This window comes from Asterias rubens, chromosome 14 (assembly GCF_902459465.1).
Source record: "Asterias rubens chromosome 14, eAstRub1.3, whole genome shotgun sequence".
NCBI lineage: Eukaryota > Metazoa > Echinodermata > Asteroidea > Forcipulatida > Asteriidae > Asterias > Asterias rubens.
Genome location: NC_047075.1, coordinates 4,680,771 through 4,706,145, shown reverse-complemented (window position 1 = coordinate 4,706,145; position 25,375 = coordinate 4,680,771). Strand labels below are relative to the sequence as shown.

General features: G+C 40.2%; 2 protein-coding genes across 2 annotated transcripts; one reads left to right on the top strand and one right to left on the bottom strand.

The window, feature by feature from the left end:
- Nucleotides 1-685: 685 nt before the first annotated feature.
- LOC117299114 lies at nucleotides 686-6,446 on the top strand. Its single transcript, XM_033782575.1, has 4 exons — nucleotides 686-870; nucleotides 3,126-3,188; nucleotides 3,829-3,959; nucleotides 5,327-6,446. The coding sequence occupies exons 2-4, from the start codon at nucleotides 3,137-3,139 to the stop codon at nucleotides 5,540-5,542; spliced, it is 399 nt and encodes a 132-aa protein (XP_033638466.1). The 5' UTR covers nucleotides 686-870; nucleotides 3,126-3,136; the 3' UTR covers nucleotides 5,543-6,446.
- An 8,401-nt stretch (nucleotides 6,447-14,847) lies between these two features.
- LOC117299113 lies at nucleotides 14,848-22,283 on the bottom strand. The gene is made up of 4 exons (XM_033782574.1): nucleotides 22,254-22,283; nucleotides 18,514-18,588; nucleotides 17,765-17,865; nucleotides 14,848-15,428 (listed from the first exon to the last, which is right to left on the bottom strand). The coding sequence occupies exons 2-4, from the start codon at nucleotides 18,554-18,556 to the stop codon at nucleotides 15,222-15,224; spliced, it is 351 nt and encodes a 116-aa protein (XP_033638465.1). The 5' UTR covers nucleotides 18,557-18,588; nucleotides 22,254-22,283; the 3' UTR covers nucleotides 14,848-15,221.
- Nucleotides 22,284-25,375: the final 3,092 nt, after the last annotated feature.

Below are 25,375 nucleotides of genomic sequence, written 5' to 3'. Positions count from 1 at the left end.
AGACGTGTACATATTATTATTATTATTATTTTTTTTACACATACACCGATGTGTGTTGGCACTGTATACATGTACTCAGTACTTTCCAAGTCCTGTGAAAAAAATATCGCAAGCATATTACTCGGGTGGGATTCGAACCCACGACCCTTGCAATTCTAGAGCAGTGTACGTGTACAGTTCTCAAAAACAGCACAACCAGTGTACATTATTTAGTTGTTACCCCTACCCCCTCCCCCTCCCCCTCCCCCTCCCCCTCCCCCCCCCCCCCCTCCCCTCCCCCTCCCCCTCCCCCCCCATAGCTGTTACAATTTCAATACGGAGACAAGCGTTCAAATACAACAGTTTGTTTTCGTGTATGTTTTGTTGTTGTTTTTTCGATTGTAAAATATGTTGATGTTAAAGCAATCATGGCATGCCACAAAAAGCAACACAACTGTTTGTGTCCCCCCATAACAAATTCAATAGCTTTGAAGATCAGCACCCTGTGACGCTACTAAGGCAAAATGTGTTTGGCAAGCCAGCCCTATAATAATAGAGCAGCAAAATGCAAATTACATCGTATTGTGTTTGGGGGGGGGGGGTACAGACGCAGCGACTGGAATCTGCAGCCTTGAACCGTGTACACAAAAATTGCAAATTTATGCATATTATTATTATGGTATTTTTCAACTGCACGACATGATACCGTTGTGCTGTCGACTGGAATATAGCAATACTTGTAATGGTTAGGCCGTGTATTATCGACATCTATTATATGACACGCAGTGGTGGACTATTGGTTACTCTGGGAAAATTCAGTATTCTCTACGGCTTTATGCAATACATGTTTATTGTGGCCATGTTGAATTTTGGGTGGCGTAGGAATTAAGGGTAAGTTGTGTTAAAGGTAATATTTTGGAATTCTAAGATACAAGATATCACTGTTTAATTTTAGTCTGAAACTAACTGATGAGGAGGTTCAAATACGAGACTATAATTTTAATATGAAAATATTATATAGACCCTTTTAATGTCCATCTGAAATGCAATCGTATTCGCGGAAATATTAAACGGTATTTGAAAGGCTATTCAAAAACAAAACAATACTGCTTTCGGTTGTTACAACTAAATTAAGGACATCATATTATTTGTGGAAAATTAATGTCCATGGTTTTTCACTATTAATTCCCCGGCTTGGTTATGTTTTAAGTAAAGTGTTGATCACACAAAACTGTGCATTGATGCGACTACGTGCTACAAATTCTGTGCATAACACAGCATGATTCTTGTGGCATCTCATTTAAATTACGGGCCATGTTTCTGATAACCTCTCTTTAAAAAAACTCAACAGCTGCTTTCGATGGTTACAACTAAATTAAGGATATATGATTGCTGGAAAACGTCCACGGTTTTTCACTATTTTCTCCCGAATTGGTTATTTTTATGGGAATTGTTGACCACACAAAACATGAACACTGTTTGCGACCATTCTGTGTGCTATTATACCATTGTGAATATAACCTGTTAGCCTAAAAGTATACTCTATAGTATTCCATTTTTAAAAACTAAGGGCCTATAGTCGGCCTACTTTATGTTCTTTGCGGAACGATATTCAGTTCAAAAGAGGTTCTGTAATGTACAACTGGTTATAGATTCGTTGTGATTGTTTACTCACTTTTACTTGAATTTATTAATGGGAGAAAATATTTCGGATTCCATTTTTGAGAGCCCATAATAGCCTACCATTAATAATACAGTATCCATCGAGGTATAGCAGTAAAAACAAGCGTGTACGTCCTATGTGCATTGTGCTATCGGGGAGACTAGTTTGTTAGACATCTGCTATAGAAACGCGAAGGTCTTGGGTTCGAATCCCCGTGCTTGTGGCTTATTTTAAAGGCAGTGGACACTATTGGTAATTACTCAAGATAATTATCATCATAAAACCTTTCTTGATTACGAGTAACGGGGAGAGTTTGATAGTATATAACATTGTGAGAAACAGCTCCCTCTGAAGTGACGTAGTTTTCGAGAAAGAAGTAATTTTCCACGAATTTGATTTCGAGACCTCAAGTTTAGAACTTGGGGTCTCGAAATCAAGCATCAGAAAGCACACAACTTCGTGTGACAAGGGTGTTTTTCTTTTCATTATTATCTCGCAACTTCGACGACCGATTGAGCTCAAATTTTGTTGATTTTTATTTTTTGCATATGTTGAGATAAACCAACTGTGAAGACTAGTCTTTGACAATTACCAAAAGTATCCACTGTCTTTAACAGAACTCGTGAAAGTACATAGACCTATAAGCATGTACAGTGCCTTCACACATCGGTGTATAACCCCGTTGGTTCCATCCGAGGTATTACATCTGTGCCCAATTTCAGAGCGCTGCTAAGCACACAAATTTGCTAAGCATGAAATTTCTTCCTTGATAAAAACAGGATTACCAACCAAATGTCCATTTGTTGCATATTGTTTGTTACTGGTATTCAGCTTTTGTTTGCTTATCCTGAAAATCACGTGGAAATTTTGATGGTAATCTTGTTTTTATCAAGGAAGAAATTTCATGCTAAGCTATTTTTTTGTGCTTAGCAGCCCTATGAAATTGGGCCCTAATCCGAGAAGTTATATTCAAATCGCCCCGATGCTTTTGTTGAAATTGTAGGCTATTGGTAGAGAGCTGAGAACAATTCATCGCAGACAGCTTTTCAAGTTTGTGTGCCCAAACATTGGGAGCTAGTACAGACCTTTCTCACGGTGTGGACATTTTACTCCATTCCAACTCATTGTAACCAAACTGAGGATGGACGAAAAATAGTCTGGTGCCATGTTTGCGCAATGAATGTTAGCATTCATTACTGTTATGGAAACAGGGAACATGACCAAGATGGTGACAGCGTGACAAATGTCTATAGGCTTAATGATAATAACAAACACAATTGTTGACTGAACTCTTTTGTAAGTCATGCGAAAATAGTGAACATTCCCCATTGCAATTCTTCAACACATTTTTAAAAAAAAAATGAAATAGGTCTAACTTTGATAATTATTTTGAACTAACTGCACAATGCCTGACAGTTGTCAATCGAGTGATCCATTCAATATTATCTTTGTTAATTCTAGATTATTATGTATTGTGTTTCAGTTGCAGCCATCATGATTAAATTCAAACTTTACGCTGTGCTTCTAATGGTGTTATGTTATATATGTAAGTCGAAATAACTTTTTCTACTTTTTATTATAAAACAAAAGATTAATGCCTGACGTTTCGACCCTATATAGCAAAGTCTTTCTCGAAAGACTGACTCTCAGCTGAGGTATCGAATTCAAGGCATCTGAAGCACACAACTTGTGCGACAATGGTGTTTATACTTCCCTTAATATCTCCCGGAATTTGGACGACCAATTGAGTCCAAATTGTCACATTTGTTATTTGAGGCATATTGTTGAGATACACCATAGAGACATGATGGGATACACCAAGTGAGAAGTCTAGTCTTTGACAAGTACCAAACGTGTCCAGTGCCTTTAAAGAGAAGGTACACGTTTGGTAATTACTCAAAACAAATATTAACTTAAAACCTGACTTCAACGAGCATTTGAGGGTTGTTGATAATATAAAACATTGTGTGAAACAGCTTCCTCTGAAGAAGCATAGATTTTGAGAAAGAGGTAGTTTCTCACTAAAATAATAAAAGAGTTAATCCAACGGTTCTTTTCAGAACCACCCCCAACTCATTTAGAGATTGTTATTACATGGTGTTACCGCAAAATTTTCTATATCTTACTTCCACCATGCAAAGTTTCAAATCTTACTTAAGAATAAAACCAAACTTATTTTGTTTCAGGTAGCTGCAGTGCCAGTATGCTTTGTTATAACCAGACCATTCACACTGTACCTGGACGCGAGCATGTAGACTTCACACTATTTGACGGGTCAATGGAGACGATAAGCTGCGAGGATGGATTTGGATGCTCGGTAAGAACATAAAATAATTTGCATATTCCATGGCATTCCTTGGCAGGCAAAATGGTACACTGAATGAACCCTCCCCTCTAGCTATACATGTGTAACCCGATGCAAATTTACCTATGGGTGCGTTCGATTAGCTTCCTGGGTCGACCCCGGTAATGCTCATAATCGGGTGGCTTTGTTTTATCCAGGACGAACGTGGGCAGATAATGGGGAGACTTTGAGGCGCTAGGTGGCAGAAGACTTACCAGGTAAATTTCCATTGTTTACGTAGTTCTGGGCATGCGCACATTACCGAGAACAATGGAATTTACCTGGTAAGTCTGCTGCCACCAAGCGTCCTGAAAGTCTCTTATTACCCCACGTTAAAAAAATACGCCACCCGTGTATTTTTTCTTCCAGGACGAACGTGGGCAGATGCACGTTCTTCCTGGGAAAAAAAGGTACGCATCTGGGTGAGCCCCTGTCATGAGCTAATCGAACGATCACTCACCCTTCTCGTGGTGATGTCAGTGCACCTCGGGCCAGCCCCAAGTGACCCAACCTCGTCCCCATGGTTTACTTTATTTTCAACCATGTTTACAATAGTAAACCATGGGATGGAAACTCCTTACTTGGACCCTGGTTTGACAATGACTTTACAATATTAGAATATTGTTCCATATTCATAGGTACGGCCAGCCGCCGGCAACCAACAATGCACAAACAAAAATGTGGCGTATGCAAATGATCCAATACCAGGGTGAGAGAGTGGTCAACCTTGTAACCGCTCCACACACCTTGGCGACGAGGTTGCAAGTGACCCGATCCACAAGCGTTGAGCCCACGTCCATAACCACCCTTGACCTCGCATCATTTCACATGGCCTTCATTGTTCTAGAGATTCACAGTTAAAGGCAGTGGACACTATTGGTAATTGTCAAAGACTAGCCTTCACAGTTGGTGTATCTCAACATATGCACAAAATAACAAACCTGTGAAAATTTGAGATCAATCGGTCATCGAACTTGCGAGATAATAATGAAAGAAAAAAAAACACCCTTGTCACACGAAGTTGTGTGCGTTTAGATGGTTGATTTCGAGACCTCAAGTTCTAAATCTGAGGTCTCGAAATCAAATTCGTGGAAAATTACTTCTTTCTCGAAAACTATGACACTTCAGAGGGAGCCGTTTCTCACAATGTTTTATACCATCAACCTCTCCCCATTACTTATCACCAAGAAAGGTTTTATGCTAATAATTATTTTGAGTAATTACCAATAGTGTCCACCCTTCAAATCCGACGTACATACCCTACTAGTGTACCAGTCTCGATCACAACGCAAGAAGGCGCGCTGTTTTCACTACCTTTTTGCTTCTTTTCACAATTACAGAAAACTCTCATTAAAGACGGCAGGAAACTTTTAGGGGTAACGAGGGGATGTGGAATATACTCCTGCCTTGGCAAGTCGCTATTTAGATTGGATGGATTTCGTTTATACACCCACTGCTGCCAGGATCCGTTTTGCAACAGCGCTGGAGCAGTGAACTCTGACCTCTTGGTCCTCGCAATATCATTGGCTATTGGTTGGCTAATAAGGACACAGTAAGACAGTCGCGTGGTTGTTCGGACCACGTTGAGACAATGTTAATTTGAGTGGAAGGGGAAATTCGATTTTTCAAACTGAGTTTTAATCGTTTAGGGAATGGAAGGATCTGTGCATGTTCAGCCACATCGGAACATTGAAGCTGTGACCTTAGATTCTGTCATCATCCTAGCGTCAATTGTGCACGGTGCTACATCATCAAACGGGTCTCGGAACTGGAGTCAAAGCCGATTTTTTTTTTTTTTTCAATTTAAATTTAAATTTCATTTCATTTATTCTGGTTATGAAACAAATGACTTTCATAAAAAGCGAGTTTAGGTTAATTACTGTACATAGCCAATAAACACTGGAGAGAAGACGTTTTGAAAGTAGCTTTCAAATAAGATGTGAAGAAGCTGCGCTAGTACACCCGGCTGTTGTTCTTTAAGACACCGGGTGGGATACCAGGGGGCACTTTTTTACCGTGGAAGAAAAGATCTCACGCCGTGCCCGCCTAGTATGGTCTTTTCGAAATCACTGATTGGGTTTGTTGTCGGGATTTGCTCTGTCGTTTACTAAGAAAACGTGCACGCAAGAAGCCCGATCCCAAGCCTACGCACATGCCTTGGTTTCGAAAATGGCCCGTGTACCCCTTATAGAGACTGGAAGTATACCTTTTGGATTATTGCTCACCATCGTTGTTGTGGAACACAAGAAACACGCCAAAACCTTCCTCCAAAATACTTGCACATTTTTCATTTTTAGTTTAGTTTCAGTTTTGGTTTAATGTTTAGGAATTATGCGGATATTGAAGCTTTGCAGTGTGGGAAGGAAAATTATAAACCTTTGATTTTTCGAATCGTTGGATTGTTTTAATCTATCATAAAAATATTGATATAAGCAATAAAACAAAACTGTGAAAATTTGATGTCAAAATGTGCTAGCGTTGTTTTAATATTGCCAAGACTCCGGAGCGGTTATGTCCACGAAGGAAGAGTAGTCGATAATTGGAACACCCAATCTGAGAAACGTATCTGACGGTAACGTTTCTATCGCGACGGACAACACACTTTTGTCAGGTGTTCTGAAAAAGAACATCATACTTGTGACATCACAAAGTTTATTTTAAAAATTCCCCCTTTAAATATGCACTGGACACTATTGGTAATTACTCATACTAATTGTCAGCATAACAACTTACTTGGTAACGAGCATTGGTGATTATACATTTCTGACCAAGCCAAAATGTTATTTAATAAAGTTATGCATCGAGTTAAAAATGCATCAGAGGTACCTATTGCATTATTTTAGAGAATTAAAACAACTCTGGTGTTTTCTTAAATTTATGGCCCATAAATTGATAAAATGTAGGACTTTTACCCTTTGTTTTGTTTTTATTTCTTTTATTTTTATTTATGTAACTATTTGGAGTCAAAACTGCAAGGCTCATCTTTTTAGATTGTTATAGTAACAACAAATGGTTTACTCTTGTGTTCAAAGCCTTGCATTTTTTTACAAAAACTTGTTAACCAAAATTCAAATGGTAAGTCTTGCATTTTATTTAATAATAATATATATATATATATCAAATAATAAACTATATATATATATCAAATAATAAACCACAAGGGAAACTGACTGGGTACATTTTTAAAATGATTTAGGATTGAACAAAGAAAAATTGACTAGAGCGGGATTTGAACCAACGACCTCCGGTTTAACGTGCCGGCGCTCTACCAACTGAGCTATCTAGCCCTATGTTGGTGGTCTCCCAATTTTGTCAATATCTTTGTTCGGGGGTGCCTGTCTTTGGGGGGGGGGGGGCGTTGAAGTGTACCGAAGTCTTTAAAAGTTAGATTATTTGGTGGCGCAAACAATGAAATAACGTCACTTTTTAATAATCTACCTGCAAGTTATTTATTCCTTCAAATAATAAGCTGAGAAATGAACACAAAATATACCCCATATATTACCTTTAGTTATTTCAACTTTGCGCTAAATTATTTCAAATTAAACAAACGTTAGGCTACTTGGTTTGATTAATACTATTTATTACAGTGTCACTTTTAATCAAGCCTTCGATTCTCGCATTTTGAATCATTCCGCGAGATCTTGCGGGAGCCAGTTTGCCCCTTTGATCTGTGACAGGCACCGGTGATTGGAACCAGCTAAAGCAACCGACAGGTACCCGATTTCCACTTAACGCGAGATAAACATAATAATATACAGTGTAGTAGAGGTCTGGGTACTCGACGGCTTGATGCCGTGACGCGAGATTCAAAATGGCCACCAGCCATGCTTGAGAAGTTGTCAATACCGTGGATATACTTACGATGATTTGATGTGATTTAATGTCTCTATGGGTAAGCTTTATCATGTAGTTTGTTTAAGTTAATAATGAAGAATTGGATGAAGGCCTCGTGGAAGACGTGTAACCACCTAAATTGTCATAAAACAAGTAACTTTGTCGCATTTCCACCGTCATGCTCAACATAAACAACGGCAATCCGGAAGTAGCTGTAACGTTAGAGCATAGGCCATTGTATCGTCAATGGCAACTTGCTGTCAATCAGATGCTGAAACACGCACTCGACTTCTCTGTATAGTTTTCAGATTATCCTACTTCAATTCGTGGATAGATCAATGTGTCGGCCATTCCTACATGTTTCTAAAGTCAGTTTTTGTTTACATGTAACACTGATCTGTTGTTAGCCTACTTTTGTAAACTGTTTACCAACCAAAATGACCGGTGCTCTGACAGTCGTACCATCCAAAAGAATTGGCACTGGTATCATGTTTCAACCATTGCAGATTGCCTTTCTCAAAGGTTGACATTCTAAAACTGGTTTGTTGCCACCTATACTGCCTTGTGGTGTGTCTTTTTTATGACAAAATAATACAACTTCGTATAATCTGAATAGAACCTGGGCTGTTTTTTGTGTTTTTTAATTAACCGATTTTTTTTTTGATTTTTTTTTAATCGTCTGAAATTGCCCAGTGGTGTGTCTTTTTTTATGACAAAATAATTAAACTTTTTATAATCTGAATAAAACTTTTTTTTTTTTTTTTTTTTTTTTTTTTAATAATAACCGATTTTTTCTTTCTTTTTTAAATCGTCTGAAATTTCATGCAGATGTAATAGAGGGCGAGGAGCAGAACAATCTTCGTCTGAGCCGTATACCTTGGTAACTTTTTGAGATGCCCCCAAATCAAGATAAAATGAATATTTGAGCCCCACCCATTTGTTCCAGCAATCTGTAATAACCTGGAGACTGTCTTTTGCACATAAAGAACTACCGTGGGTTAAATTTTGAGGCAAATCGGAGAGAAAAAAATTTTGAGGGTAAAAAAAAACGTCAAGTTATTACCCTTGTCGTTTTCTCAAAAATCGGCCGGAAAATGTTGATTTTTAAAAATCGCCTGAAAATTCATGCAAAAGTGTATTAGAGTGCGAGGAGCAGAAAAATCTTGGTTTTAGTCGTCAACTTTTTGATAAAATAATTGCCTATTTTTCGATATAACAATGTCTCAAATAATTATTGTATCAAACTCATTCAAACAAAAATTTACCATACACGGCGAGTACCCACCAAGAACACTTGGAGGAAATGTAACGATGTTATATTATTCCCGCCGTCATGTTGATCTTAGCTAGCCTACTAAAGACTCAGCCACCCAACCCCAATACCCCGCCACCCTCCCCCAGCGACAGTCCCCAATTCCAATCGACCAATTTCCTGTGTGAAATAATTGTCTATACCTACAGCGTGTGCCTTCGACTCAAATAATATTTTCGAACCAATTAGGAGTCCCCTATTATATGCTTCCTTGTAAACTAATGCGCCATACAGCGTGTGCCTTCCACTCACAGTATTTTTTAAATCACAACCAAAGAGTCCCCTGTCAGTAAAGCGTTCATGCCTTCCTCTCTCAAATTATTTACCAAGTCTACAGCAAGGATTTCCCTATGCCATAGTACGTAGCGTATACCCTTTTCCCGCATTTAAACTAATTGTCTATCTTATACCTACAGCGTGTGCCTTCAACTGGAATATTTTCTAAGTCCGAACCAAAGAGTCCCCTGTCTACCCATCCCCGTCAGTAAAGCGTATGCCTCCCACTCGCAAATTATTTACCAAGTCTACAGCAAGGATTTCCCTATGCCATAGTACCATGCGTACCCTTTCCCCATTTAAACTAATTGTCTATCTGATGCCTACAGCGTGTGCCTTCAACTCGAATATTTTTTAAGTACAAACCAAAGAGACCCCTGTCTACCCATACCCGTCAGTAAAGCGTATATGCCTTCCTCTCTCAAATTATTTACTAAGTCTTAAGCAAGGATTTCGCTATGCCATAGTACCATGCGTACCCCTTTCCCCATTATAAACATTGTCTATCTTATACCTACTGAGTGTACCTTTTAACTCAAATATTTTCTAAGTCCGAACCAATAAGTTTCCCATGCCTATGTTTACACCAGCCCACAGCTTGTGCATCTCACTCGCAAATTACTAAGTATAAAGCACTGCTTTTACTATGCCATAGCATCAAGTGTAAAGTGTTCCACTCGCAAATTATATACTAAGTATAAAGCATTGATATTCCCATACCATAGTATCCTATGAAAAGTATTCAACTCACAAATTATATACTAAGTATAAAGCACTGAAATCCCATGCCATAGCTTTCTATGTAAAGTATGAACCGAAGGTTTATCAGGTCTAAAATGCGAATGATTTTGGGGGGGACCCAAGTGGGTGTCGTAGGTGGGTGTCGGCTTCCGAAGCGAAGGGTCCCCGGTTCGAACCCCGGTGGTGACAGCGCGGCTGCCGGCCGAGAAGTCTCGACTCACCAGACAGTGGCACACACCGCGCAGTGGCACTCACCGCTAGCACTCGCTTAGAAAAGAAACTTAAAACTTAAAACTTAAAACGAACCTATGCTCTTTTTTATATAAATTTAATTTTTCCAATTAAAAAAATGTTTTTAAAACGTCTGGAACTTTTCTGTAGCGGGATTCGATCCCGGGACCTCTCGGTCCTCAGACCAGAGCCCTTCCACTGGGCCACTGGTCCTTCTTACTTAAAGTGCGTTCGAGTTTAATTTTAAACCTTCGTATGGACAACTTTCAATCAAAACTTTGTAAAAGAACACCCAGGATTCGAACCCCGTACCTTTGGGTGTAGAGTCCGGAGCCCTTCCACTGGGCCACTGGTCCTTCTTACTTAAGTGCGTTCGAGTTTAATTTTAAACCTTCGTATGGACAACTTTCAATCAAAACTTTGTAAAAGAACACCCAGGATTCGAACCCCGTACCTTTGGGTGTCGAGTCTGGAGCCCTTCCACTGGGCCACTGGTCCTTCTTACTTAAGTGCGTTCGAGTTTAATTTTAAACCTTCGTATGGACAACTTTCAATCAAAACGTAGTAAAGGAACACCCAGGATTCGAACCCCGTACCTTTGGGTGTAGAGTCCGGAGCCCTTCCATTGGGCCACGTCTCATGTTACTCAATTGCGTTCGAGTTTAATTTTATATCTAAGAATGAACAACTTTAAATCAAAACATAGTAAAAACACACCCGGTATTCGAACCCCGTACCATGTGGTGTAGAGTCCGAAGCTCTTCCATTGGGCCACTACTCATCTTACTTCGGTTGCGTTCGAGTTTAATTGTATACCTTAAAATGAACAACTTTAAATCAAAATGTATGCTTATATGCCTTCCAATTGTAATTTATATACTAAGTGTAAAGCAAGGATTTCCCTATGCCATAGGGTACTGCGTAAACCAATAATCTGAAGCGAAGAAAAAGAACACACCGGGGCTCGAACCCGGTACCTTTGTGTTCAGAATCCGGAGCCCTACCACTGGACCACCGCTCTTCTTACTAAGATTGCATTCGAGTTTAATTGTAAACCTTAGAGTGAATAACTTTAAATCAAAATGTATTATAACTAACAGGTTTGCCTTCTCCACTCGCAAATTATTTACAAGTGGTTAGCAAGGAGTTCCCTATGCCATAGGGATCTGCGTGAACCAATGTTCTTAAGCGAAAAAAAAGAACACTTACCGGGGCTCGAACCCGGTACCTTTGGGTTCAGAATCCGGAGCCCTACCACTGGGCCACCGCTCTTCTTACTAAGATTGCATTCGAGTTTAACTGTAAACCTTAGAGTGAACAACTTTTGATCAAAACGATTATATCTTACAGGTACGCCTTCTCCATTCGCAAATTATTTATAAGTGGTAAGCAAGGGTTCCCCTATGCCATAGGGTAATGCGTGAACCAAGGTTCTTAAGCGAATAAAAAGAACACTTACCGGGGCTCGAACCCGGTACCTTTACGTTTAGAATCGGGAGCTCTACCACTGGGCCACCGCTCTTCTTACTAAGATTGCGTTCGAGTTTAATGGTAAACCTTAGAATCAACAACTTTTGATCAAAACGATTATATCTTACAGGTACGCCTTCTCCACTCGCAAATTATTAACAAGTGTAAAGCAAGGATTTCCCTATGCCGTAGGGTACTGCGTGAACCAATGTTCTTAATCGAAGAAGAAAAAAGGACACTCACCGGGGCTCGAACCCGGTACCTTTGCGTTCAGAATCCGGAGCCCTACCACTGGACCACCGCTCTTCTTACTGTGATTGTGTTCGAGTTTAATTGTAAACCTTAGAGTGAATAACTTTAAATCAAAATGTATTATAACTAACAGGTTTGCCTTCTCCACTCGCAAATTATTTACAAGTGTAAAGCAAGGATTTCCCTATGCCATAGGGTACTACGTGAACCAAAGTTCTTAACCGTAGAAAAAGAACACTAACCGAGGCTCGAACCCAGTACCTTTGCGCTCAGAATCCGGAACCCTACCACTGGGCCACTTCTCCGCTCTGCCTAATTTGCATATTAGTGTAGTATTGTATCTCGGACTACGACGTTAAATATTAAACAGATACGATGTCATGATTGGGACTGGGACCGTGGTACCTTTTTCTATGGAACAACAGAGTTGAAGCATGTACTATAAAATGCACGGGACTAAAACGAGCCTGTTTAACTGAGAAATATCAGCGGTTGAAAACGACTCTACAAGCGGGGCAAATTGGTCGTGTGGTGAGGGGGGTCAAACATGGGGCGTAATATTGTGGCCAACAAAACCATTTTCTATTATATGTAATAAATAATTGATAATCTAAGTAATTGAACTCTAAATAAGAAACGGCACGGAGTCTTCTTTATGTTTTTATTTATTTGTTTAATATTCAAGTTTCTACATTTCGCATAAAACTGCTATTTAAATCAAAATAACAAGAATTCAGATAATAATTGACACATTCAAATTTAAGCAGCAATTTTTTTATTTTTTTATTTTTATAATTAAAATGTTTTTCAAAGGCAGTGGACACTATTGGTAATTACTCAAAATAATTATTAGCATAAAACCTTTCTTGGTGTAGAGTAGTTGAAAGAGGTTGATCGTATAAAACATTGTGAGAAACGGCTCCCTCTGAAGTGCCATATAGTTTTCGACAAAGAAGTAATTTTCCCACGAATTTGATTTCGAGACCTAAGATTTAAAACTTGAGGTCTCGAAATCAACCATCTAAACGCACACAACTTCGTGTGACAATGGGGTTTTTTTTCTTTCATTATTATCTCGCAACTTCGATGACCGATTGAGCTCAAATTTTCACAGGTTAGATATTTTATGCATTATGTTGAGATACACCAACTGTGAAGGCTAGTTTTTGACAGTTACCAATAATGTCCAGTGTCTTTAAACGTCAAGTGTTTGTGCATCGTACACTAATTGTTTTAAAGCCATTGGACACTTTCGGTAAACAGTATTTTCCAAAGGCCCACACTTCGTGTATCACAACTTATATACAAAATAACAAACCTGTGAAAATTTAGGCTCAATCGGTCATCGGAGTCGGAAGAAAATAATGGGAAAACCCACCCTTGTTTACGCACGTTTCGCCGTGTCATGACATGTTGTTAAAATAAATCCGTAATTTCCGATATCGAGAATTGATAATTGTTTTAATGTTTTCTCAAAACGTAAAGCATTTCTGTAAATAATATTTCAAGAGAAGTCTTACCATTACCTTCTAAAAACCCAGTAGGTTATTTTTTTTTCTTTTCCGAAAGTGTTCAATTGTTTTAAAGGATTTTGTACAGAATCGGTAACACCGATTATAGGGTTATGAGTATAGGGTTAGTTCTGAAAAGAACCGGTTGTTGACACCCAGCTTGTCGCACACCATTTGGTGGTAATAGCAGTTTTCAACAGCAACGTAATTTTCTCAATGTTATTATCAAATAAGCAAAACGACGTAGTGTGTCTCATAGTTTAACGGTTTAATACATCTTTCGAAAAAAAAATCAAAACAATTTTACAGATTAAAATCTCTTTACTCTAATAATATCTTCTCAAATATAAAGAATCGTTTTATTTAAAAATCTATATATTTAGTCATTTTTAGGAACAATTTTCTACACAGAGGTAGCCTCGTTTCCGAAATATATGTATGTTATAAACGATAACGATTTCAAAGGGCAATCTTGATTGATTAAAAACACAATCTTACCAAAGGGAAGGGTTTGTTTGACTAACTTTTCGTATGTTACTGTAAAACAGATGTGATCACGTGCCCATCTTCGAGTATCAAGCTCAGTTGCCTCATTAAGGTCAAAGGTCAAGACTTGGTGATTGTATCCGAAAGGACCTCAAAGTCTGGCCTATTTTCAATTGGTACATCAGCAACGTCATATGCTTTCATTGCTTAAAGGGAAGGGTATACATGTTTGGTAAATACTCAAAACAAATATTAACTTAAAAAACTGACGTAACTTAAAAACTGACTTGGTAACGAGCATTTGAGAGCTATTGTAGTAATAAACGGTGTGAAAACGGCTCCTTGTGAAGTAGCATAGATTTTGAAAAAGAGGTAATTTCTCACTTTAAAAAAAAAAAAATTCTAGCCAGAAGTCTTTATTCATATCTGAAAGCACACAACTTCGTGTGACAATGGTGTTTTTTCTGTCATCATTTTCTCGCAACTCCGATGACCAATTGAGCTCAAATTTTATGCTTATGTTGGGTAACACCAGGTGAGAAGACTGGTTTTAGGAAATTACCAAAGGTGTACCTTCCCTTTAAGAACGAGTCACGTGATAATTTTGAACCTAAAGGTTAGAATGTGAGTGATACATGAACAGTTGGTGGCAGCAGACATACCCAGTTAGGAAGTGCACCACATATAGAAAGACACAAGGAGCCCCATTCATAAAAACTGGACCCACAGCGTTTTATGTTACTACGGCCTATTTTTTTATTTTATTTTTTTTTTTTGCTTGCTTGACATTACAAGTTTTCATGTCATAGCGCTGCTTACCCGAAGTAGGCATACACGGAAACGCATCAAGCTTAATTATCAAAACCACTGATGCAATTGTAGCCATACTTTCGAGAAAAAAAGTGTTTAGATTTCCAACATTTTTCTAGGTTTAATTTTTTTTTCTACTTTTTTTTCACGTGCATTGAACCTCAAACATGTCTACCTTCTTGTGTGTGTTTGAACGCTTCATCCCTTGTGAACGGGTGTAAAACAAGTGTTTTATCAATTTAAACGAGTTTAAAAATGGATATAACATTACTGTATTAAAACTCTAAACACAGTATTTAGGGTGTCTTGTTAAGACTGTGTGAAATAGACGCTTGCAAGAAGGGGTGCCATCACAGTGACCAAGGCAGAGGTCAACGCGCCTGCGCCGTTGCATTTATCGGTGTCACAGCAGCATAGTTCAGAATCATCAGTCGTCGAGCATTCCGTCTTGGTGCAAGTGCTGCTGGCGCATCCTCTGGCGACGGTTGTGTTACCACCGAGCGTAACGGTAACTTTCTGTGGGGAAAAAAATCGGAAAAGGCGTTTTAAAGGCAGTGGACACTTTCGGTAAAAAGACAATTATTTACAATTAACTTACAGGGTTTACAGAAGGTAATGGTGAAAGACTTCTCTTGAAACATTATTTCATGAAATGCTTCATTTTTTGAGAAAACATCAAAACAATATCAATTCTCGATACCGAGATATACGGATTAATTTCAAACACATGTCATGACACGGCGAAACGTGCGGGAACAAGGGTGTGTTTTCCTGTTCTTTTCTCCCGACTCTGATGACCAATTGAGCCTGAATTTCCACAGGTTTGTTATTTTATATATAAGTTGTGATACACGAAGTGTGGGCACTGGAAAATACTGTTTATCGAAAGTGTCCAATGGCTTTAAAGGCAGTGGACACTATTGGTAATGACTCAAAAACCTTATTAGTATAAAACATTGTTTAAAACATTGTGAGAAACGGCTCCCCTGAAGTGGAGTAGTTTTTGAGAAAAAACAGTAATTTGCCACGAATTTGAATTCGAGACCTCAGATTTAGATTTTGAGGTCTCGAAATCAACCAACTGAACGCACACAACTTCGTGTGATAGGGGTGTTTTTTCTTTCATTATTATCTCGCAAGTTAGACGACCGATTAAGCTCAAAATTTCACAGGTTTTTTATCTTATGCATATGTTGAGATACACCAAGCAAAAGACTGGACTTTGAAAATAACCAATAGTGTCCAGTGTCTTAAAGCCACTAGTTTGATTAAAATAAAAATAGTGGCTTCTTATATAGCGCGCATAATATTCGTCACTAAGTGAGGCTCAACGCGCTTTAACATACAATATTTTCAAGCAAGGTATGTGAGACTAAATGAGTTATGATACCCAATTCCATTTTATATAATGGATAAGAAGGAGCTGTCGATCACAACACACGGTACCATCGGCTTCACGTCCCATCCGAAGGACGAATCATCATGGATAAGTGTCACAACTAGGACCTAGACGTAGTTGGCACACCTAGACATAGCTGACAACCCACACATGGCTGTTCCAGCCACACAAGGCTAGCTGTCACACACAGATATGACTGGTACGCCTAGACATGTCTGTCTGGTCCACCGAAACATGTTTGGTCCACCTTAACATGTTTGGTAGGCCAACACCTAGACGTGACTGGTCCACCTATACTAGGCAGGTACACCTAGACGTATCTGGTCCACCTAGAAATGTTTGGTCCACTGGTCCACCTTGAACTGGCTTGTCCTCTTATACATGGTTGGTCCACCTAGACATGTCTGGTCCACATAAACATTGTCTGGTCCACTTTAGACATGGCTAGTCCACCTATTCATGTCTGGTGCCACCTAGACATGTCAGGTCCAACAAGACATTATGTCTGGTCCACATAGACATGTCTGGTCCACATAGACATGTCTGGTCCACCTAGACATGTCTGGTCCACCTAGACATGTCTGGTCCACATAGACATGTCTGGTCCACATAGACATGTCTGGTCCACATAGACATGTCTGGTCCACATAGACATGTCTGGTCCACATAGACATGTCTGGTCCACATAGACATGTCTGGTCCACATAGACATGTCTGGTCCACATAGACATGTCTGGTCCAGCTGGACATGTCTGGTCCACCTGGACATGTCTGGTCCACCTGGACATGTCTGGTCCAGCTGGACATGTCTGGTCCACCTGGACATGTCTGGTCCACCTAGACATGTCTGGTCCACCTAGACAAGTCTGGTCCACCTATACATGTACATGTCTGGTCCACCTGGACATGTCTGGTCCACATAGACATGTCTGGTCCAGCTGGACATGTCTGGTCCACCTGGACATGTCTGGTCCACCTAGACATGTCTGGTCCACCTAGACAAGTCTGGTCCACCTATACATGTCTGGTCCACCTAGACAAGTCTGGTCCACATAGACATGTCTGGTCCACCTAAACATGGCTGGTCCATCTAGCCATGTATTGTCCGCCTAGACATGCCTGGTCCACCTAGACTTGGCTGGTCCACCCAGACAAGTCTGGTCCACCTAGACAAGTCTGGTCCACCTGGACATGTCTGGTTCACCTAGGCATGGCTGGTCCATCTAGCCATGTCTGGTCCATCTAGCCATGTCTGGTCCACCTAGACATGCCTGGTCCACCTAGACTTGGCTGGACCACCCAGATTTTCCTGGTCCACCTATACATGTCTGGTCCATTAAGACATTGTTGGTTCACCTCGACATGGAATACCCTGCTTTCATAAGTGTCGATTATTTGCTAGACGATTTAAAGTAAAGCCAATAAATTGGGCATCCCGTATATCAATACTTACCGAACAATATCCAGTGGTGTTGCAGGTTGATGTTTCATTGCTCATTTCGGCACAATCTACGCAAAAGTAGCACATCTTGTTTGCAGACACTTCCAATATGCCTATGAGATTGTGCAATAAAAGGAAACTGAGTCAGGGACGGTGTTAAAGGTGAAACGTTGGACAAACTTCTTCTGATAGCGCCCTCTTTGACAAATCCCCTTCATCCCACGTTAATTTCCCCTTGAGGGACAGAATCTCCGGCAGACCGAGTTCCACGGGACACCCACTGTGTTCAAAACGGCGACTTCGGCTACAGCTACGGCTTGATCAGGGCGGCTGCCTTTTCTTCAAAAACTTGCAGACATAATATCCGGGGGACAGGAGCTCTTGCTACACCGGAACATAGGGGTGTCGGAACATAGGGTTTTCGGCACATAGGAGTGTCGGAACATAGGGTTGTCGGAACATAGGTGTGTGTGTCGGAACATAGGTGTGTGTGTCGGAACATAGGGATCTCGGAACATAGGGGTGTAGGAACATAGGGGTGTCGGAACAAATCGGTGTCGGAACATAGGGGTGTCAGAACATTGGATTGTCGATACCTAGGGTTGTCGGAACATAGGGGTGTCGGAACATATGGTGGTCGGAACATAGGGGTGTCGGAACATAGGGGGTGTCGGAACAAATCGGTGTCGGAACATAGGATTGTTCGAACTTTGGGTAATCGGAACATGCAGCCTACACTATAACAGGCCAATAGTACTCACAAAAAACGCCAAGGACGACCACGGCAGCGATGAAACCCTTCATTATAATTGTCAGTAGGTGGCGCTATATAAAACCTTCGACGAAAAAAAAGTTAGAAAAATAGAATTAGATGGTGCAAACTGCTTACCAACCTAAATGACGTAAGGGCCCAATTCCATCAAGCCTGTAAGCAACAACTGACTTCACAAGCTAAATTAGCACTCTCACTTGGTTTGCAAAAGAAAGACAGATCATTGGCTGATGAGAGCTCTTCGTGTCGCATGCACACGGTTAGCGATTCCATTGTTCGGCCGCTATGTTAGAGCCCTATAGACAGTCATCATGGTGCCATCTTGATGTTTTCCATATGATATATATTATCAAACTTGCAGTGGCTGCGCCAATGGCCTCGTTTTGGGTTAAAATTGTGACGTACTCGTGCATACAAATTAAAGGAAACGTTGCCTTGGATCGGTCGAGTTGGTCTTTGAAAAGCGTTTGTAACCGTTTGTCATAAAATGCATATGGTTAGAAAGATGTTTTAAAAGAAGAACACAATGATCCACACAAATTTGACTCGAAATTGCGTGGTTTTCCTTTTACTGTGCGAACTTATACGGTCGGCCATTTGTTGGAGTCAACATTTGGACTCCCATAAATGGCTGACCGTGTTTGTCGACGCCAGGTAAAAGGAAAACCATGCAATTTCGAGTGATACTTGTGTGGATCATTATATTCTACCCTTAAAATATCTTTCAATCATATGCATTTTATAACAAACGGTTACAAACGCTTTTCAAGACCAACTCGACCGATACAAGGCAACGTGTCCCTTTAAGATAGGCGTATGCAAGCGAGTACTCATTTTGATAATTGTAATTCAATGCCACTGGCAACAATGTGTATGGTTGTTTTATTGATTTCGTCTACGTTGAATAGCGTTTCACCCACCCTCTGTTTAATAGTGTCCACCATCTGTTGAATTCCTAAACAATATTCCACCAGAAAACATTACTAGTAATAATTTGGGTTACAAATGTCAATACCTACAGTAGGCCTACCCTTACTTTGCATGTTACGCGAGCAAACACGTGAACGTGAACCTGAGAAAAGTTTGTTGTAAAATTCTCACGTTTTAAAGACACTGGACACTATTGGTAATTATTGTCAAAGACTACTCTTCTCAGTTCTTCAATTATTCAAATATTATGAACAATGTTTAGCAATATAAACAGCTCCCGAGTTTGCGTGGTTTGTTTTTGTATTAATTGATTATAATGTGTTTATTATATAGGATTTGAGGCATTGCATGGTGAGGTATCAATGTATATTTGGTTTGCGGTAACACCATGTGTGTATCTACTTGCCAGGTAGAGTTGTTCTTAGAGAACTGTCTTGCCTTATTCTACTGCCGCGGAGTAGATAATCGGAAGTTCGGGAGACTTCTCAGTTCTGAAAAGAACTGTCCTGCTTTTTAACTATTACCAGGGCGGATGGTATAGAAAATATACTGGACTACTACTTCAGCTTATAGGATCGTAATTAACTGTACTGCCGCGGAGTCAGTTCTGAGATGGTCTCAACGTTTCGACTAGCTTGTTCTAGTCATCGTCTCCTGACGAAACGTTGAGACCAATTTCAGAACTGACTCCGCGGCAGTACAGTTAATTACGATCCTATAAGCTAAAGTAGTAGTCCAGTCTAATTTCTATACCATCCGCCCTGGTAATAGTTAATAAACAGGACAGTTCTTTTCAGAACTGAGAAGTCTCCCGACCCTCCGGTTATCTACTCCACGGCAGTAGAATAAAGCAAGACAGTTCCCTAAGAACAACTCTACCTGGCAAGTAGATACACACATGGTGTTACCGCAAACCAAATATATAATGTGTTTATTGATTCAGCAGTTTGAAGAAGTTTGAGTAAAAATAACAATGTTTTATTTTGAAGTAGGAACATGGAATGAATGATTTGAATTAAATTAACTTTAACATTGAATCACTTTGTAATGATGTTCTAGATAATTTTTTTCGTCTAATGCAAGCTGGGCATGTATTCAGTTTTTAGGCCCAGTTCTCGAATGAACTTCACGCATGGTTATACCGCAAACCAAGTACATATTTGTAATTTACAATTGACTTTTCCCGGACTCCGTACGTAAATTGAACGTCCAACGACACAGTGAGAAGCAACCATGGTGATTTATTTCACACTCCAGTTGAAATAGCACCTGTTTCGTCAATGATGTTTATTCATGATTGCCTAACTTTGTATTCATAATTTGTGTATAATATTTCTTGTTGCTTTCACATTAAGTAGGATTTTAAACTTTGCATGGTGGAAATACGATAAAGAAAGGTCGGAGCATGGAGGAAGAAAATTGTTTTCCTCCATGGTCTGAGGTACACCATTATTGATTATCTGTAAATTCATTGGGGTGGTTCTGAAATGAACCGTTTTTTTCTCCAGAAGACGATCAGAGCGTAACGTCGAGTTGAAACCAATGGTCCGTCTCAGAACCAACCCAACTCATTAAAGGCAGTGGACACTATTGGTAATTACTCAAAATAATTATCAGCATAAAACCTCACTTGGTAACGAGTAATGGGGAGAGGTTGATGGTATAAAACATTGTGAGAAACGGCTCCCTCTGAAGTGACGTAGTTTACGAGAAAGAAGTAATTTTCCACGCATTTGATTTCGAGACTTCAGATTTAGAACTTGAGGTCTCGAAATCAACCATCTAAACGCACACAACTTCGTGAGACAAGGGTGTTTTTTCTTTCATTATTATCTCGCAAGTTCGCTGACTGATTTTACAGGTTTGTTATTTTATGCATAGGTTGAGATACACCAACTGTGAAGGATGGTCTTTGAAAATTACCAATAGTGTCCACTGCCTTTAAGAGATTATCATTACATGGAGTTACCGCAAACCTTTCCATATCGTATTTCCACTATGCAAATGTTCAAATCCTACAGGTATTTTCTGTTGTGCGGTGTATTTTTTATTCACAGTTTAAACGCACCGGACACATTTGGTAATTGTCGAAGACCAGCCTCTCCCTTGGTGTATCTCAACTTTATGCGTAACTTAACAAACCTGTGAAGATTTTAACTCAATTGGTAGTTAAAGTTGCGAGAGATTAATCGAAAAAAAAAAAACACCATTTGTCGCACAAGTTGTGTGCTTACAGATGCTTGAATTCGACACCTCGGCTGCGGTTGAATTAAATTCAAATAGAGTGAGAAGTACCTTCTATTTAAAAACTAAGTTACTTCAGAGGTAGCCGTTTCTCACAATTTTTTGTACCCAACAGCTCTCCAATGTTCGTTAAGAGTTAATTTCTCACTAAAATAATAAAACTTCTTGCCAGAAGTCTTTTATTCCTATCCGAAAGCACACAAATTCGTCCAACAAGGGTCTTTTTTCTCTCATCGTTTTCTCGCAATTTCGATGACCAATTTAGCTCAAATTTTCACGGGCTCGTTATTTTATGCTTATTATGTTGGGGTACACCACGTGAGAAGACTGATCTTGGACAGTTACCAATAGTGTACCTTCCCTTTAATACGTAGTTTTAAATAATGTACAGTGTTTCGATCATTTGTAGAGGCGCTAAAACAGTGTTGAACTATAAAACAATTATGGAAGAGTTTGGGGTGGTTCTGAAAAGAACCGTTGGATTAACTCGACGTTTCGATCAGTATGCTCTGATCGTCTTCTGGAGAAATATTTAAAAATATTCTAGGAACTCACCTTTGACGACCTGCAGTGATGTGACGCCAGCAAGCAACTGAAGCCACTGCGCCCAAGCTGCTCCACTGACGTCGATCGATAAGACCAGCCAGCCAATCACTATGAAGGGACTGACATCAAATTTGCATATCTATTTTTGATTGGAGGATACCCATAGTATCATGGCATTGTGGTCCTGTTTGCATTATCAAGTTTTGTTTTCACAACCTCGTCCCCGTATGACTCCACCCACAATTTACATACACGACGAACGTAACGGTTGCACAAGGTTCCTTTTATGGGTGCGTTCGTTTCGCTTCCCTGGGTCGACCCCGGTCTGCCCCGGTGCGTTCGAATAGCTTTGACGTCATTCCCGGGGCAAACCCGGGTCAGCCCCCCAGTGCCCTGCTTGAGGAGTGGGTCACTCGGGGCCTGGCCCTGACGTCACAACGAGAGCGGTGAGTGATCGTTCGTTTAGCTATTGTCAGGGGCTCATCCGAGTGAGCACCGCGGGGTAGACCCAGGGAAGCTAAACGCATAGGGTGGGTCTACCCCGCGGTGCCCACTCGGGTGAGCCCCTGACAAGAGCTAAACGAACGACCACTCACCGCTTTCGTAGTGACGGCGTTTACCTGGGGCTAGCCCCCAAGTGACCCACTCCACAAGCGGGGCACTGGGGGCTGACCTGGGTGAGTCCCTGGAATTACGTCAAAGCTATTCGAACGCACCGGGGCAGACCGGGGATGACACAGGGAAGCTAAACGAACGCACCCATTGTAATAAATCATTTACAGGCTGAATATTCATGTTATGACTCGCAATAAAGACACCTTGTGCAAGGTACGTCGTGTATGTAAATACTGGGTGTAGCTACGCAGGGAGAGTTGTTCATTGGCTCTGACGTGGTGGACCGGCCGACGTACCTCCTAAACTTATGAACACTAATAGGTGCGGTCGTTTAGCTTCCCTGGGTCGACCCCGGTCTGCCTCGGTGCGTTGAAATAGCTTTGACGGGGCTCACCCGGGTCAGCCCCCGCCCTGCTTGTGGAGTGGGTCACTTGGGGGTGTCACCTGAGTTACATACCGTTACCACGAGAGGGCGAGTGTGATCGTTCGATTAGCTCTAGTCAGGGGCTCACCCGCGAGTGAGCACTGCGGGGTCGATCCAGGGAAGCTAATCGAACGCACCCTATGGGCGCTTGATTTCGAGACCTCAAAATCTTGTTCTGAGGTCTCGAAGTCAAATTCAAATATGTAAATTTAGTTTTGTCTGTTTGAATACCAAAATTATTGTGTGTGTAGCACCCCCGGGTCACGTGCGTAGGGCGTTGGCAATCGATTTCTCCATACTGAGATCGATCGTGCCATTACATTCCAAACTCATTGAAGCATAATATCAAACTGCTGAAGTCCAGAGTCGGCCGAATCCCGGCCTTATTCCCATGTTTTTCAATAAATTTGTAGAATATACTTGACTGCTTTACTGTGTGCTTAATTTGGTTGTTCATAAGGGTAAAACTGTTTTTCATGCGTATGAGCGTGTAGCGAAGGAGCATGAAAGTGGAAAATTGCTCCTTTCTCGCAAAACTACGTTAGGTTGCATTTTCTCACAAGGTTACCAAGTAAGTTTTTATGAGTAACAGTTATTTGTAGTAATTACCAATGGTGTCACCTGCCTTGAAGAAAACAGCTGCTCTGAGAATTGTTGTCATTATGTATGGCACCGTTTAACAACAATAGACAACTAATTGATTGATTTGGCGCGTGGGAGTTGAATAATGATGAATGTTAAAACTATAATACTGTGTGGATGCCTATTACTCATTCCCATTTTTGGAAGGAACATAACTTTTATGTTTTTGCTAACAAAACAGTTGCTGACAGTGTGAACACTTCATGTAATCCATCATATACATAAACTGACAAACCTGTAGAAGTTTGATCGATCGGCAATCTGGGTCATGAGAAAATAGTGGGGAGGGGGAAATCAGTATGAAGGCAAACAATGGACCTTTCTCACGCTGTCACCATCTTGGTCATGTTTCTTGTTTCCATAACAGTAATGAATGCTAACATTCATTGCGCAAACATGGCACCACATTATTTGTTCGTCCAGCCTCAGTTTGGTTACAATGAGTTGGAATGGAGTAAAATCAAGATGGCCACACCGTGATAAAGATAATATTGCATGCAACTAGAGTGGTTTTCTTCCATTAGTTTCTTGCAACTTCGGCGACCAATGAGCCCAAATTTCCTTGTGATTGTTATTCTATTTATTATGTTGGGATACAATAAGTTCACTCCAGAGTGTTTAGATTTTAAACACATTTCTAAGCATACGTTTTGTTCCCACTTTTGCACATGTTTAACCTTTAAAGGCAGTGGACGTTATTGGCAATTGTCAAAGACTAGCCTTCACAGTTGGTGTATCTCAACATATGCATACAATAACAAACCAGTGAAAATTTGAGCTCAATCCGTCATCGAACTTGCGAGATAATAATGAAAGAAAAAAAACACCCATGTCACACGAAGTTGTGTGCGTTTAGATGGTTGATTTCGAGACCTCAAGTTCTAAATCTGAGGTCTCAAAATCAATTTCTAGGAAAATTACTTCTTTCTCGGCAACTATGGCACTTAAGAGGGAGCCGTTTCTCACATGTGTTCTACCATCGAACACTCCCCATTACTCGTCACCAAGAAAGGTTTTATGCTGATAACTATTTTGAGTAATTACCAATAGTGTCCACTGCTTTTAATGCATGCTGGACACCTTTGGTTATTGTCAAAGACTAGTAATCTCACTTATTGTATCCATGGTGTATCTAACCATATGCATAAAATAACAAACCTGTTAAAATTTGAACTCAATGGTCGTCGAAGTTGCGAGAGAATAATGGAAGAAATTGAACCTTTGGCACACGAAGTTGTGTGCTTTCAGATGCTTGAATTCGAAACCTTTGTGTGTAGGTACTGAGTTCAATTCAAATGCTTTAGTAAGAAATTACTTCTTTCTTAAAAATTACGTTACTTCAGAAGAAGCCGTTTCTCACAAGGTTTGATACTATCAACAGCTCTCCATTTATACTCGTTACCAAGTAAGTTTTAATGCTAACAATTATTTTGAGTAATAACCAGTAGCA